This window comes from Papilio machaon, chromosome Z, assembly GCF_912999745.1.
Source record: "Papilio machaon chromosome Z, ilPapMach1.1, whole genome shotgun sequence".
Taxonomy (NCBI): domain Eukaryota; kingdom Metazoa; phylum Arthropoda; class Insecta; order Lepidoptera; family Papilionidae; genus Papilio; species Papilio machaon.
This window is the reverse complement of record NC_060016.1, coordinates 2,055,397-2,069,815: the sequence shown is the minus strand read 5'-3', so window position 1 is coordinate 2,069,815 and position 14,419 is coordinate 2,055,397. Positions and strand designations below refer to the sequence as shown.

The 14,419-nt window shown below is 34.7% G+C and overlaps 1 protein-coding gene across 2 annotated transcripts in view; it reads right to left on the bottom strand.

Annotated features, from left to right (window-relative positions):
* The window catches only part of LOC106715941 (protein bric-a-brac 1), a 196,494-nt gene continuing 182,075 nt past the window's right edge, over positions 1–14,419 (bottom strand). Inside the window, exons 2-5 of one of the 2 annotated variants that reach the window (XM_014509343.2) lie at positions 9,822–9,879; positions 2,638–2,904; positions 1,100–1,260; positions 1–838 (exon numbers count right to left, since the gene is read on the bottom strand). In XM_014509343.2, coding sequence (XP_014364829.2) covers positions 338–838; positions 1,100–1,260; positions 2,638–2,904; positions 9,822–9,879 — 987 coding nt within the window. In that variant the 3' untranslated portion in view covers positions 1–337. The remainder of the gene's footprint in view (positions 839–1,099; positions 1,261–2,637; positions 2,905–9,821; positions 9,880–14,419) is intronic. The other variant, XM_014509344.2, reaches the window with a different exon arrangement.

The window sequence follows — 14,419 nt, the reverse complement described above, 5'->3', positions numbered from 1 at the left end:
TGCACAGCAAGTCCACTTTAAATAATTAAACGGCATAAATTTATACGACACGATCGTAACTCTTGAAATATCGTGTTTAGAAGTAGCCGACGGAGTTCCGGTTCGGTACGAAGTAAGGGTAAGCGGGCAGCGGGGGTGCGGGCAGCGGGGAGCCATGCGGCATGGGCTGGCCGTGCGGCATGGGCTGTCCATGCGGCACGTGCGCGGCGTGGGGCACGTGCGCGCCTTGAGGCACGTGCGCGCCGTGCGCCAAGTGCGCCATTGCCGGCGGCATCACCTGCGGCACACCCTGGGGCAAGCCCTGGGGCACGGCAGGTCCCGCGCCCGCGGCCTCGCTTCAGATGTTCTCTGCGCGCGCCTCCGAGGGCGGCGGCTCCATCTTCACGGGCAGCGGCGAAGCAAGATCCTTTCCGTTCTTAGCGATGCCCACCGGAGTCTTAGGTGGGCCCATTTCTGTGAGGTCGGCGACCGAATCGCGTTCGCTGTAGCGGCTATCGGGGCGCGGCGAGGCGAACGGGCGGAACGGGTCAGCCGGCTTCGGCGGCTCCAGAGCGTGGCCGGGTGGCGGCGGAGAGCACAGCGGAGACTCCAGTCCGGCGGACATTGGCGACGGCAAGCGCGGAGACTGCAGCGGCAGCGGCGGCAGGCTGAGGTGCGGAGGGTGATCTGGAGGTCTCTGCGCCGCCACAACCATGTTGCACATCTGACGACGCAGCCCGTGAGCTACGGCGGCCACTGCGGCGGCGGCGGCGGCATTCGGTGAGACGCCGCCATCGCGTCCATTGCCACACGCCACTGATCCATACGCGTTCGGCGGTACCCCCACGGTCATGCCATCCTGTAACACGCCCACCCCCATCATGTTATAAACGTCACACGGATAAATCAATGGCACAAATTCGCTAGTAGATCATAAAAACATATGGCGCATATCGGTTTACGCATAGTGGCGACAAACATTACAGGTACAATCGCTAAATCGCAACGCAATTAAAAGTTCGCAATGGCATATTGGAAAACGCAGCAAAGAACACGGGGTCAAGAAGAGCAAACAGTAATAGTGAGGTTAAGTAGACGGCAGTGATTTCGCAATACTGACCGTGATAGAAGGATAAGGAAGGACCTCCTCCTTGATGTGATGAGCGGAGTGAGCATGAGTGTCTCGGAAGACGACGGCGCGGATGACGCCGCGGATGTGCTCGTCGGGCCACACGCCCAGCAGGATGCGCTGCGGCCGGCCGCGCCCTTTGGGCCTCAGATCTGTAAAGGCGCGGAATAGTAAAGCGTGAACTGACGCCAACGTTCCACTCGTTTTGCGAGCTCCACTGAGACACGAGCGACACATTTAATACACTGTATAGTTACTGACATTCGAGGTGTTATAAGTACACGACAAAACTACATTACGTAGCGTACAAGGCAAAAAATAAAACATAGCTTTTTAATTATATATGATGTCTAGCAAATGCATTTATTACACCTCAATGTACCTTATATAAACATCACTGGTCTTAAATACGGATTACATATATCATTACAAAATAAAAACAAATAATAGTGGCGATTTAAAAATAAGTATTTTTATGTTTTTGACAAATAAAACCATAAAGCAGTAACAACGTTGTACAAATAACTATAAAACACAATATATAATAATTTAAGAATTAGTAATTAAACATTTCGCAACAGAGCGTAGCGCGTTGCTCGTTGAAATAAATCGTTTCGCACTGGCAGAATCTAATACTAGGTATATTAAATTGCAGGAATAGATATGAAATTTACGACTCGGCCTTCCGTAGATATCGTTACAACGCTTCATTTGGTATACATTCCTGGCTGTTGATAAGTTGGCACTCCAATTAATTGTTAAAATAAAACTAAATAAGAATCTTTATTAAAAATTTTATACTTCTAAAATGATCACACAAGTAGGAAAATTATTATACTATTTCTATTCAAAATGTGTATTGTCGATGGCGTCGTAAAATGAGAGGAGTAACCTCTGATAAATTGGGTTGATGTCTTTTCGAGGAACATCGAACTCAATTATAGTATCCGAACTTTGACTGAGAGTTATCCCTCAGCCTGTTTCGATCATGTCAACTAGACACCAACGCTTTAAATATATTATGTACTAGCTGAACTCGTAACTCCTAGCAATATCACGTAAAGTAAATAATGCAGTTGAAATAACGTGAAAGTGAAGTGAAAACAGAAATAAATAATAGTCTTTCTCCATCGTCCACATAAGAATTTTTCTTAATTTTGTCTACTTGTGTAATATTGAACATCAAAAGCCTTTATCTCAACTAATTTAAAACGTTGTATCGATTTTAAGAAGCTCGAATCTATGAATAGTGACAAATGAGAATTATAGTAACTTTATAATTCAAACGGCTTCCAATGTCAAATCAATTGTAGAAATTCATATTTTCATCCCTCTTATTCTCTTTGAACAAATGGAGACAGCAATATGTTTTAATACAAGTGCAGGGAACGTTTTATTACAAATGTCATTACTGTTGATTTCGATATGTAGCATTTATTATATTGTTATCCCAAATAACAGAGACAGCATTATAACAAGTAGTATAGTTGTCATTTGTCACAGTACTAGATTATAATAAGATGACATACCTGCGCCTCCGTCGGCGCTGGGGCCGAGCATGTTGTGCACCCTGTTGGCGTACAGTACGAAGGTCGGGTACGGTATGTCGTACTTCCTAGCGGCCTGCGACAGCGACAGTCCCTCCTTGAGAACTGAGAAGATCGCCTCGGCCATGGTCTCCGGCCGCCAGGACTTGAGGGGCCCGCGCTCGCGGAACCGCAAGTTGTGGACCAGGCTCTGGTTCGTGTTCCAGCACTTCTGCCACATCGACTGTAGTTGGTACTGGTAGCTATCTGCTGAAAATACCACGTTACGTATTAACATTTTTGAATTTATTATTACACAAATTTACACAAATATTTATTAAATATTATCAAGTTTACAGAAATCATTTTGATTAAATGAAATGAACGTCTATATTATATTATAAAATTATAAATGTATTAGGTGCTACGGTAGGTTTTTCGTAACATTACAGTATTGGTAAGAAATAAACTATTAATAGGACAAATTAGGACGGAACATTCTCGAATGTAAGCAACGCCAGAAAACAAATAATGGAGATGCCACGTAGAAGTTAAACGTGGTTCAAGTCCCTTCGTATAGGTACATTTCGGTCACTTAATCTACTAACGGACGTCTTTAGTGTTGTACATACGACTCTAAGTGTAGGTAAATGGATTGTAGGTTCATGAATTAATTTCTAAGGTATGAATCATCTCCGTTTATTGTGTTAAAAGTTGGAGGAAATAGAAATCGTATATTTTTAGTACCGCTATAAGAGGAGCATTTATGGATAGTATGTTAATTTTAAAAGCACATATGTATACATATAGTGTAACGAACAAAACCTGTATCTTATTAGCGCCAACTAATAAATCGTAACTGAACGCAGTAAAGTGTAACAAACGGTTGAAAACCAAATACTTTGTTGTATAGATTAATGTTGCGAAAATTATAATATTAAATTAAAATATTGTTAAGTATTATTAAAAATTAAATTAAACACCCAAAATTATATGTCAAAGAAAATAAATTCTAAATAACTTCAAAAATTACGGGATTAATGCGTGAAAATAAATAGATTTTTAACGACTTAAAGTTTTACTATTTGTGCAATGCAGCTGTGTTTTACAAAAATATTATAAATAAGCCTTTATTTATATTTGTAAAAATATTTAATTTGTATAATTAACATTCTATTTTCTCTGACATTTTATAAAATCAAATGATATTGCAAAAAAAATCCTACATACTGACCTCCAAAGATAACCTGTAAATACTAATAAAAAATTAAAAGAAATTAATTAGAAGGAAAAAAAAATAAACTCAAAAGTTACAATTTTAATTTTAATTCTTTTGCCGCTAGAAATATTTTACATTATAATTCAGCTATTTTGTCATAGATTGACATTACAACGGTTGATTCTTGCAATTACACGTACAAACATCTTATTATCGAGTGAATTAAAATAATCACTTTCGCAATTGCTTATAGCGACATCTGTTATTTAAAAAAGATCCATGATCTCATTATGATTGACGCAAGCTAACTTTTTTTAATGAAAATAATTGTATGCAGAAACATAATATTAAGAAAATAAATGATTCAAATAAATTTGTGTGTTTATAATTGTGGTTAATATAAGGACAAAGTATTTATAACGACTTAAATTAACGAACAAAAAATTATTAATAATAATTGCACACGACAAAATTGAAAAAAAAAAACAATCATGTTTTTCTGACACGCCTATAATTTTCCTATTTAACTGTTTCAATTAAATCAACTAATCTCAAAAGCAATATCTTTATTGCAATTTGCTACTTAACTCGTGCGCTCGATAATAATAATCAGTAGACGTGAGAGTTAATTAAAAAATAAATTGTACCAGTGCTTTAAGATAATTTTGAATATGCTTCTCAAAACGAATTGATTTTTGTATAGATAATTGTTTTATCTTCTTAAATATAAGTTAACCTGTAAATATGAATTCGAATTTATTTTTATTGAAAAAAAAATATTTCCAATATTTTTCTGACATTTTATAATTTAATTATTCTAAATTTCTTTTAAATTTTGGGAAAAAATAATTTATCATATTAAATCGTTACTACTATAAGAATAGCAGCAGTTCTTTCATAAATAGAGCTACTTTACGTAATTAATCGTGTCGTATTTATAGCATAAAGGTTGTACTAAAAAGCATTTACTGATTTTCTTTATTCTATCCAACTTTAACATTTTACTTATGCACATATTCCTAATCCCTTTTCGGGAAATAATGATAATCATATAATAAAAAAATAAGTACTATTTCGACGTCCAACCGAAATTTTAAACATACAAACTATAACTAAAAAGATTATATATCTTAAAATTTTCACTGCTGGAATTCAAAAACATATCTATGCTTTTTAAAACAGAACTAGAGGTGTGAGATAAGTGTAAAAACATGTTTTTCGGCAGTGGAAATCAACAGCAAAGTATATTCGTGCTGTCTTAAGACGAGAATCTATACTATTTTTTTATTAATATTCTTTTTTTTTATTCCAACATAAACTTAAGTAAATACCACAATAACGTCCTGTATATCTTTTTCTTTTACAAATATAAACTAATTTATTGTTTAACTTAACAGCGCATCAGCTTAAATATAATTAAACTTAGTTAACTTTGTCCTTATACCGATAACTTTCTATACCATTGAAAGGATAATAAAATTACAAACTAATATAGTGTTTGAACCTGATTAACTCAAAAATTACTGATATGATTTTAAATTAGTTGACAGGAAAGTTTTCAATCAGCCTGTATCCTAGGCATTTTTTCTGTCTACCTGAGAAAAGCAAAAATTAGATTGTTAATATCAGATCTTTATACTCTAAGAGCTTGCAATTTGAATTCACTTTGTGCATTCAAATGATTTAAATGATGTGGATTGAGACAACTTAAGTTCTGGCTCTGACCACTTTTGTTCCTAACAGTTATTTTTTTACTAATAGTAATTGTAACTGTAGTACTAATAGTAACTTTTTTACTAGTAGTTACTGAATTAGGTACCGTTAGAAAATCTCCTATAGATAGAGATTTCAATAATATATAATATATAATATATAATCAATATAATATATAATCAATATAATCTATGGCGTGTGTGGTGTAAATTATAATGAAAGTAGCGAGACATGTACCGGCGCTTGAACTCCACAATTGTCGCCATTTGGTCTATTTATAACGTGACCAATGTTATAAAAAAATCAACATTTAGCGTATATTTAACTTCGACTTATTAATATTTCTTCTTACTTAATAAAAGTGCGAATATTTATATGGATGTTTCTTACTAGTTTATAATTTGACTTAGAAATTAGAAGAGCTTTAATTTTTTCCGAGTTGAAAACTTCACGGACAAGAGTTGGCAAATACATATTGCAGATTCATACTCATGTTAAATTATGTCTGAATAAAATCTTGCGAAAAATAAACAAAATTTCTAATCACCCGTCTCTTCTGGTTCCGTAAGGGAACTAGGGAGCTGTTGGAATGTAAGGATTCTGTTGTTCCCTGAACAAATCCGCGTCAAACCGCCTTTTGCAGGGATAGCGAACCTATAGTACGCGATCATAAAATTAATTAGGCACACCGAAAAAATATGGCAAATATATTATATGAGAACCAAACACAAGTGAATCCTACTCTACGTAATGTTTACAATAATCACAAAGTTAAAATTATTTGATGGCACATCTGTAACTTCATTAAACGTTTCTTCAGAAAAATGGCACGTGGATAAGTAAAGATTCATCACCCCTGATCTAGTGCATACAAATGTGCGTCAAATGTAAAAATAACGCGCTATTTTTGTGCGTATGTTTGTCGTTAACTTTCCTTTGTTTAATGTCCTTGGGAGAAAATTTTTGTTATTCATAATTTAGGTATTTTATGAGTGAATATTTCTGAATTAATAACAAACATAAACAACATATAAAAAACAAAACAAATTAATAATAGATGTCATGTTTTAATTGAGTAATTCAGTTGATAAAATATTTTAAATGTGCGAAATTTAAATGTCTAGATGTTACGATTTCTGAAACAAAAACTTTGCCAAATCCTAAAAACTTATTTTTTTTCCTACATGTATGCGTGTTGAATTTAAGTATATTATCACCAGTTTCCTATTCATGTCATATATGACAAAAGTAATTCTTTATTATATTTTAGTAGCTAAGTTTGTAAAGTTAAACATTGAGCAGCGCAACCGGCCATATTGGATGTGACTCTTTCCAGGACCTATAAACTTACAGCTGTGCACATTTGTTGCGAGCTATTTATCGCTCTAACCATTTAATTATCAAGATTTTTTGCTCCTACAATTCAAATTAAACTTTTGCAACACTTCAATGTAAATTTATTCACCCATATCTAATTAAATTAACTATTCAATTGCATTTATTACATACTAGTTATTGCCCGTGGCTTCGCACAAATTGTATTATATTCTAGCTGGAGTTTTTTTTTATCAATCATCGTAATTACTGAATTATCCAGGAATTTCTGAAGAAGTCGTCAATGTCAAAATATTATCTAGCAATACGAAGTTTTTTTTTTCTTTTTAAAAAGGTAATAGGTACCACATATCTGCCAGTGTGTAACGGTTACTTTCCATTGGCATAACATACAAATGCACAATATCGTTATCTCTGTTTTTTCAATAAGAATGAGGGGGAGGACTATAGGTTTTATAGCATATACGTCAATGGAAACTAACGCTAAGTATCATGAAGGTCGCTTCGTTAAACAATCAAACATGTATTTTTATTACTATAGAATTTACTAGATCAATTAAAAACGAGTTCAGCTAAGCAGCTGGTGGTATGTTCAACTCGTACCATTAGCATTGTTAGCTATTAAATGTTCTTATAGTAAAAAATATTAAAGAAAATTGCTGTGTATTTTGTGATACTTGTATGTCACAATGCGTATGAAGGTGATTATTAATTTTAAACGATTGTTAACTTTCTACGTGACGGTGTTTCTACTTTAATAGAATTAGAATGGAGAAATACATAAGTTAGTACAAATTGTTTTAATAACCGAGTATTTTAATTAACTTCTTGTCTTTATTTGAAAAAAAAATGTAAGAAAAAAATATTACAAAAAGCTTTCCGGTAGTTATTATTGGACGTCCGTGTATGTTTTAACAGCATAATTACATTTATCGAAGACAAGTTTGTGTTTTTTTTTTTGATAGGAGAAGGAGGCAAACGAGCGGCGGGAACACCAAGGTGATCATCGTCACCCATGGACATCTGCAACACTGGAGGAACTGCAGTTGCGTATGAGGATTTGTATTTCTATTCATACATTTTTAATATCCTTTCAATGGTATTGGATAGTATTTATTAACGATTTAATAGTTTAATATTTTTACAAAGTCAAATAATGCTAAAAGGAAATATCAATAAATGCGGCATAATAATATTATCACATATTAAGTAAGGCACTTCAAACCTTTGTATCTGAATAACTTAATTCTACTTTAATTATAACATAACCCTACTTTTATGCTACATTTAACATATGATCATATCTAGTGATCGTTTCTAAATGGAAGCGCAAAAAATAGCTTTCAATATACATTCACAAGTTAAACTAATCTAATAATTGACAATTGACAACAAATATATTAAACAAGAAAATATAAGAAGAAAAGGTAGCTAGTAATTTAAAATGAAAACTGTAAAAATAATGAAGTTCTGTTATTAAGAATGAAATCTGTTAAAATGTACAAAATTATTATTAACCTTCATTAGTCCTATCATGTGAAATCATATTGTCGTATATGAACATTTTCTGTATTAAAGTCGTATTATACTCATGTAACTAGACAGATTTAATAGTTTCTAATATTATATATAAAAAACTATATTTTTACATTCGGACACATTTAAAAATTTTACTATACATTTCTATTTAATTTCAAATCATCCAAAGAGTCATCATCGGAATTATTTTCTGAGTTTGTTTTTAAATTTTTAGCTTTAGTCGCACCATCGTAATACAAAGATACAATAGTGTATTTCTTACAGAATGCCCACCACCATCTAAAACCAATGAGACCAATAAATTTGAAAGCGGGGTCTCTTTTTCTTCTCAATTTCTCTACAAACGATAACACATCAGGGAGCGACTTTTTCGTTCTCCTATTATAAGGAGAGGCGCTAGTTTCACAACAATAGTCTAAAACAGCTTTTTCCTCATTGGCTGTTAAACCAGCCTCATCTAATACCGCCATTCGTCTTGACTTCCCTAAAATGTTATCGTATAAAGTCCCTTTGGGTATACCGTAACGTGTTGCCGCCTGCGTAAAACGCATTTTTTGATTGACGACTGCCTGAATAGCTTCTTGAAGTTGGCTTTGGGTCCAGGTGGGTGCTTTCGACTTCAGAGTACCGTGGAATTCTGATCGACAGATAAAAGCAAAAACGCTAGCATATAACTTATACTATTGCGTATCCGATACAATGATGCAATACTGAATGTTACTCTTAAACATGTTAAAACTCATTTTAATACTTGAAATTAACGTATTAAAAGAGAATTAATAAGTTGAATTCATTTAAGCCTATTATTATATTTCTAAAACGAAAATACTAACAATAAATAACATATATTTGAAGTTATTAATAATTCGGAACATTATGTTTCCGAAGATTTTTTGTTAAAATTTTGTTGGAATTAAATATTTTTTTTTGGTTCAAGCACATATTGAATGAAAGCAAAATATACAAAGTATTGATAATTGTTAAATTTCCCAAGAGTTGCTTTATTTCCCACGGATCGAAAACAGTTATAAATAAAGCAAAGAACTTATTATGTGGGATACGAAAAGTGTTACGTATTGCATCATTGTATACGGATTATGTTATACTATACATGCATGACAACAAAGGCAATAGAAACGGTTTGTGAAAAATAATTGAATTGCTACAATACACATTTACTGCCACAACACATTATTACTATTATTACAAGATTAATCAATAATAATTCATTCTAGAGATTTTTTTTATATAAAAAATATTTATCATACTAATATTATCTCAAATGTATCATGGCGTAAAGATGATTATTATGTGCGAATAAAACAACAATAACAACAAAATAAATTAAACTGCAAAAGAAGTAATGATGATATCAACAGACCTGCAATCGAAGATGTCGAGGCTCCGAGCCAGGCATGCGAATTCTCGAGCAGTTTAGCCTGAAAAGAAAAACAAATATTTAGAACTTTAATTGTAGAAATGAATTATAGCTACATCATTACATAACAGTAAAATTTTATTCAATAAAAAATTGTTAATCATTTAGACTTATAAGTATTATAACCGATAAAAGGAATATAACACAAGAAGTATTTTTTTTTATTAATGTAAGCGACAAGCCGGAGCCAAGTTGCAACTATACTTAGCCCGAACATTTACGTGATTCGCGGCAGGACTTGCCACCGACTACAATTGTTTCCAGTGGAGCACCTAAGAATATTACAGGCGAGTCGCAAACCCCGAGCGTTCATAAATCTATTTTATCGTACTGGAGCAATAAATTTTATTTCGGGATCTTTAATTCTTTGTTATTGAATTGGATTTTAGTGTTTTATAGGAGTAAACAAACAATACATCGGGTCGTTTCAACTGGTACTTAGTGCACGTGCGTTCACGGTAAACACAGAGGGTATAGGCGGCGGCGCCCGGTACCGTCCGTCACCGTCGCCGTCCTCCGGCCAACTTAATAAAACATTTTATTTGTAGATTGTACTGTAGTTATATAGTATCGTCTTAACGGGCCTCTTTTGTCTGCTGCCACAATTAAAGTTTCCATAAAGCTTTGCCCGCGCGACGGCACAAAGAAACGCCGCCGCCCGCCCGTCGATCGCGCGAACGTAAACATTCGCTCGCGCACATTCGGCGCATTAAATACAGTAGCAATCGATAAAATGCTCGATCGTAAACTTCCTGCCGGCGATGGGGAGGTGTAAATTAACGGACGAATTGTTCTTTTTCATCTGACCGTTACAATTATTGACGCGTCAGAGACGGACACCGGCTAGGTATTAGTGTTTGTGTACAATGCTACTGAGTCGCAGACGTCGGCGAATACATCTAGATCTATTTCAATGTTTCCATCGAAAGAAGCATTGGCAAATAATTAATTATTATATTTCAAATAAAATATTCCGAACAAATCATATAGATTATTTAGCAAATTACGAAAGCCAGTCTTATCAAATGGAAAACATTGTAATGGTTGTTATTAAAGTCGGCTACCGGTTATTAGCAGACATATTAGCAAAATAATTACAAACTGGCCGTCCGTACAAACTCTTCCAGGAGCTCGTGGTAATATAACACTGAAAGTTTCAGCCGGCGCACCGCACCACGCCTTAATGGCTGAATGTTTGCTAAATGATACACCCTATATAATAACTGCCTCTCTGTTAGTGTTGAAGTGATAATTATTGTATAGAAACATTCAAGATATACTTTTCGATATTTGCATTACAAAATGTATTGTCGAAGAAATTTATTTCATATCCATTTCAGTGAAATGTCATTCGACACTTACAATGAATTTAAGTCGAAAAGTTGTCATAGCAACATACACAGGTGCTAAATTATAGTTATTTTGGTGATAGTTTGCTGTACGATGTTCGATTCTAAGTGGGAATCGAATTTGATTCTTTGTCATTAGATGTTAGCAGAAACTTTAAAACTTTCTTATAGTACTTTAGAAATAGGCCTATTTCTTTATTTGCTTCTAGTTATTAATAAGCGTCAATGATAGGAGAAACATAATGTAAGTAAATACGCAATGCAATTAGGAACGAACTCTGATTATTTATGTTAGTTTGCGTCGCTTCAAAGTTTCTACAGACGAGAAAACATCTTGTATTAATTTACAACAGATAGTAAATATTTTGTGTATTTTGCATGCATGCAGATGAATGTGGAGGCGAGAAACCGTGCCGAACTCTGCCTGCCCTTCTGGATTACGCGCGTGAAATGTTGCTTTATCAATCAACCGTAAAGTTCTTAGTCGATTTGTGCAATGTTTCCCAATAGGTAAAGAACATAGTTTTCTATTTAAAATCACTAACTCCACTCAAAGAGTTAAGTGTTCTGAAGAATGCTTGAAGTTTTTCTAATTAATATACTTGTTTGAGTATATTAAGTTGTGCAAAACGAACCATGTAATCTGGTAAAATTTAACACAATTATTATGTCTAAATGACGGTAACACATTAACTTATTATTTAAAAACTATATACGAGTAGAAATATTACATTATACATGTACTAATTTTAATTCATGTTATATAAAGTCTATCCAAAATAATAACGCCGAAGAGTGGAGGATGAGTTATGACGTAAGTGATGTCGTAAATGTAAATTCACATTGTTGCATATTTATGACCCAAGTTTATTCTTTAACATATACGCAAAAAAGAAAGTAAACTAAATTCGCTACGAAACTGACGTCTGATGTCATGCAAAATGCGTCACAGAATTCATTAAAGTTATGAAAATATACAAAGAGATTAAAACATTTTAATCTTATCAAATTAATACATAATTTAAGTGATATGTTATTTATACAACATAAATTAAATTTTTCAAAAAAAAAATTATAATATCCTTATTAATTCAAAGGACAGTAATGTAGAAAACCTTGACAATAAGAGAACCAAGAATCAAGTCCCCACCGTTTGAACCATTCTCAACGTTACACGATACGCGTTTTTTCCGTTACCACACTCCCCGCAAATGTCCCGATTCGACAAGGGAAAACGTCAAGGTGTGCGGCGAAAAATCGCTTAATACAAACCCTCATAGCTTTATCATTGATCCCAATTTGCTAGGACACGTTTAAGCCGCTTCCACGATAATACGTCTGATTCATTTGCGTTACAATTTAGAGCTTGCGAAGAATAGGAGCGGGAAGTTAGGCGGGGGTAGCGGGGGACGGGGACGCACTGTGAGGGGCGAAGGATAAAACTAATCACACTTCCTCTCCGGCGAGAGCGTGGCGCCGCCACAGTGCCCCCGGCAGCGGACCGCTAAGCGGATTGCGGACTGATTACATATTAAATTTTCTAGAAATTATTGTTCTCTAATTAAATTTAACTAAAATAACTAATATAGTTGAGTAAAATTTTATTTGAGTAAAAGTCCATGTATTTTTTTATATACCTATATTTATAATTCACAAACGATTCATGTTACTCTCATGTGTATTTCATATGAGTGATTCAATTGAAGTCTTTTTTAGTTAGTCTTTTTGAATTAGTACACAAGTTAGCAAATTAGAGATGAACATGTTTAATGTATAATTAGTTTTAAAGAGTAATAAATTCGGAGATTCCCAATTTCGCTTGGCCTGCCACAATGGTGGAAATAAGCTTTGGTGACAATTTAGTTCGACAACTTAAATTGACTTCTCTGTCCACCCCTTGGAGTGGTGACAGTTGGCTGCGTTTATTTTAATTGAGTGCAGGACGCAGTGTACGCGCCCGCTCGAACTGTGGCTACGCCCGCCCGGACTGTGACCGCACCCTGCCACGGCCGCTCCTGCATTATCCATTTCCACATTACTGTCTTTTTGTTCCCCGTTTGATTGTTTAAGCGTGCGTCGATGCGGTATCCGATGGATATTTTTTCCATGGCGCTTTCACTCGAAATGGCTTCAGCGAATTGTGGAATATGTAGCTTATTGTTTCAGAAGAACAATAACCGCCTTCATTTTATATGTTTACAGCGTCTGAAGGCCTGATAGGCACTTTGCCTCTCCATTACACAGCGTCCATTGTTTTGTTGTTTGCTAGTTACGTCCGCGTTCGTTGATTTATTTGCATAAAGCCATTTCGCTTTTCCGTTTGTTATATTGTCTTCTAATTGTAATTATTCCATGTTAACTGTTGTTTCTCTTTCGTTATTTTTAATCCTACAATTTGTTGGAAGCTGGGTATAGTCTTGTATTGCTCATTTAACGAGATCACGCTGCTACGTATTGGTGCCAAGTCAAATTGATTCTTTTGTTTTTATTCGTCGATGTATTAATCTTAAATGCAATTGAATAAGAGTAGAATAAGAGAGATTAGTGGTTTTGTTTATTTCTATGTAATTTTAATGAGAGTTAGAGTGGATTGGAATATTTGATGGTGCATACTTAGTAGCGTGTTGCGCTACGTTGCCGTCTCCCTGCGGCTACTCCATACAATTAACATGTCGCTTATGAATTGCCCGGTAGATCAACCTCGTCGTTCATAATTCATAGTAGTTCAGGGGTTGGATTAAATCCTCAAGCCAGAAGAGCAAAGATCGAATTTCGCATGACATTTTATAATAACTTGCCGGAACTCGAATGATCTAGTTGAATTTATTCATACAGTTTCTTGTTGTGATTAAAAAATCAAATGATTTAAAAATCTCCACGAACCCACAAGTACATTACAACAAATTGAATATTTTTCAAACACGACATTGGTGATTTAAAAAAAGCACGTTTAGCATACAAAAGGTCAATACGTGTGCATTAAATATTCATAAATGTAATTTTTCAAATGAAACGTGTATACAAAAAGAGACAAATAGTAAAGTTTTAATTCTGAGTATTAAATACAGTGACATTGTAGACAAATATTGGTGAAAGCCGGGCCCGGGTACTTATGCAAAGCGGGGAAGATTTTATTTGAGTTAGACGTAGTTTGAGCGCTTGCGACGATGTAAGCAAGACAAACATGTTAAT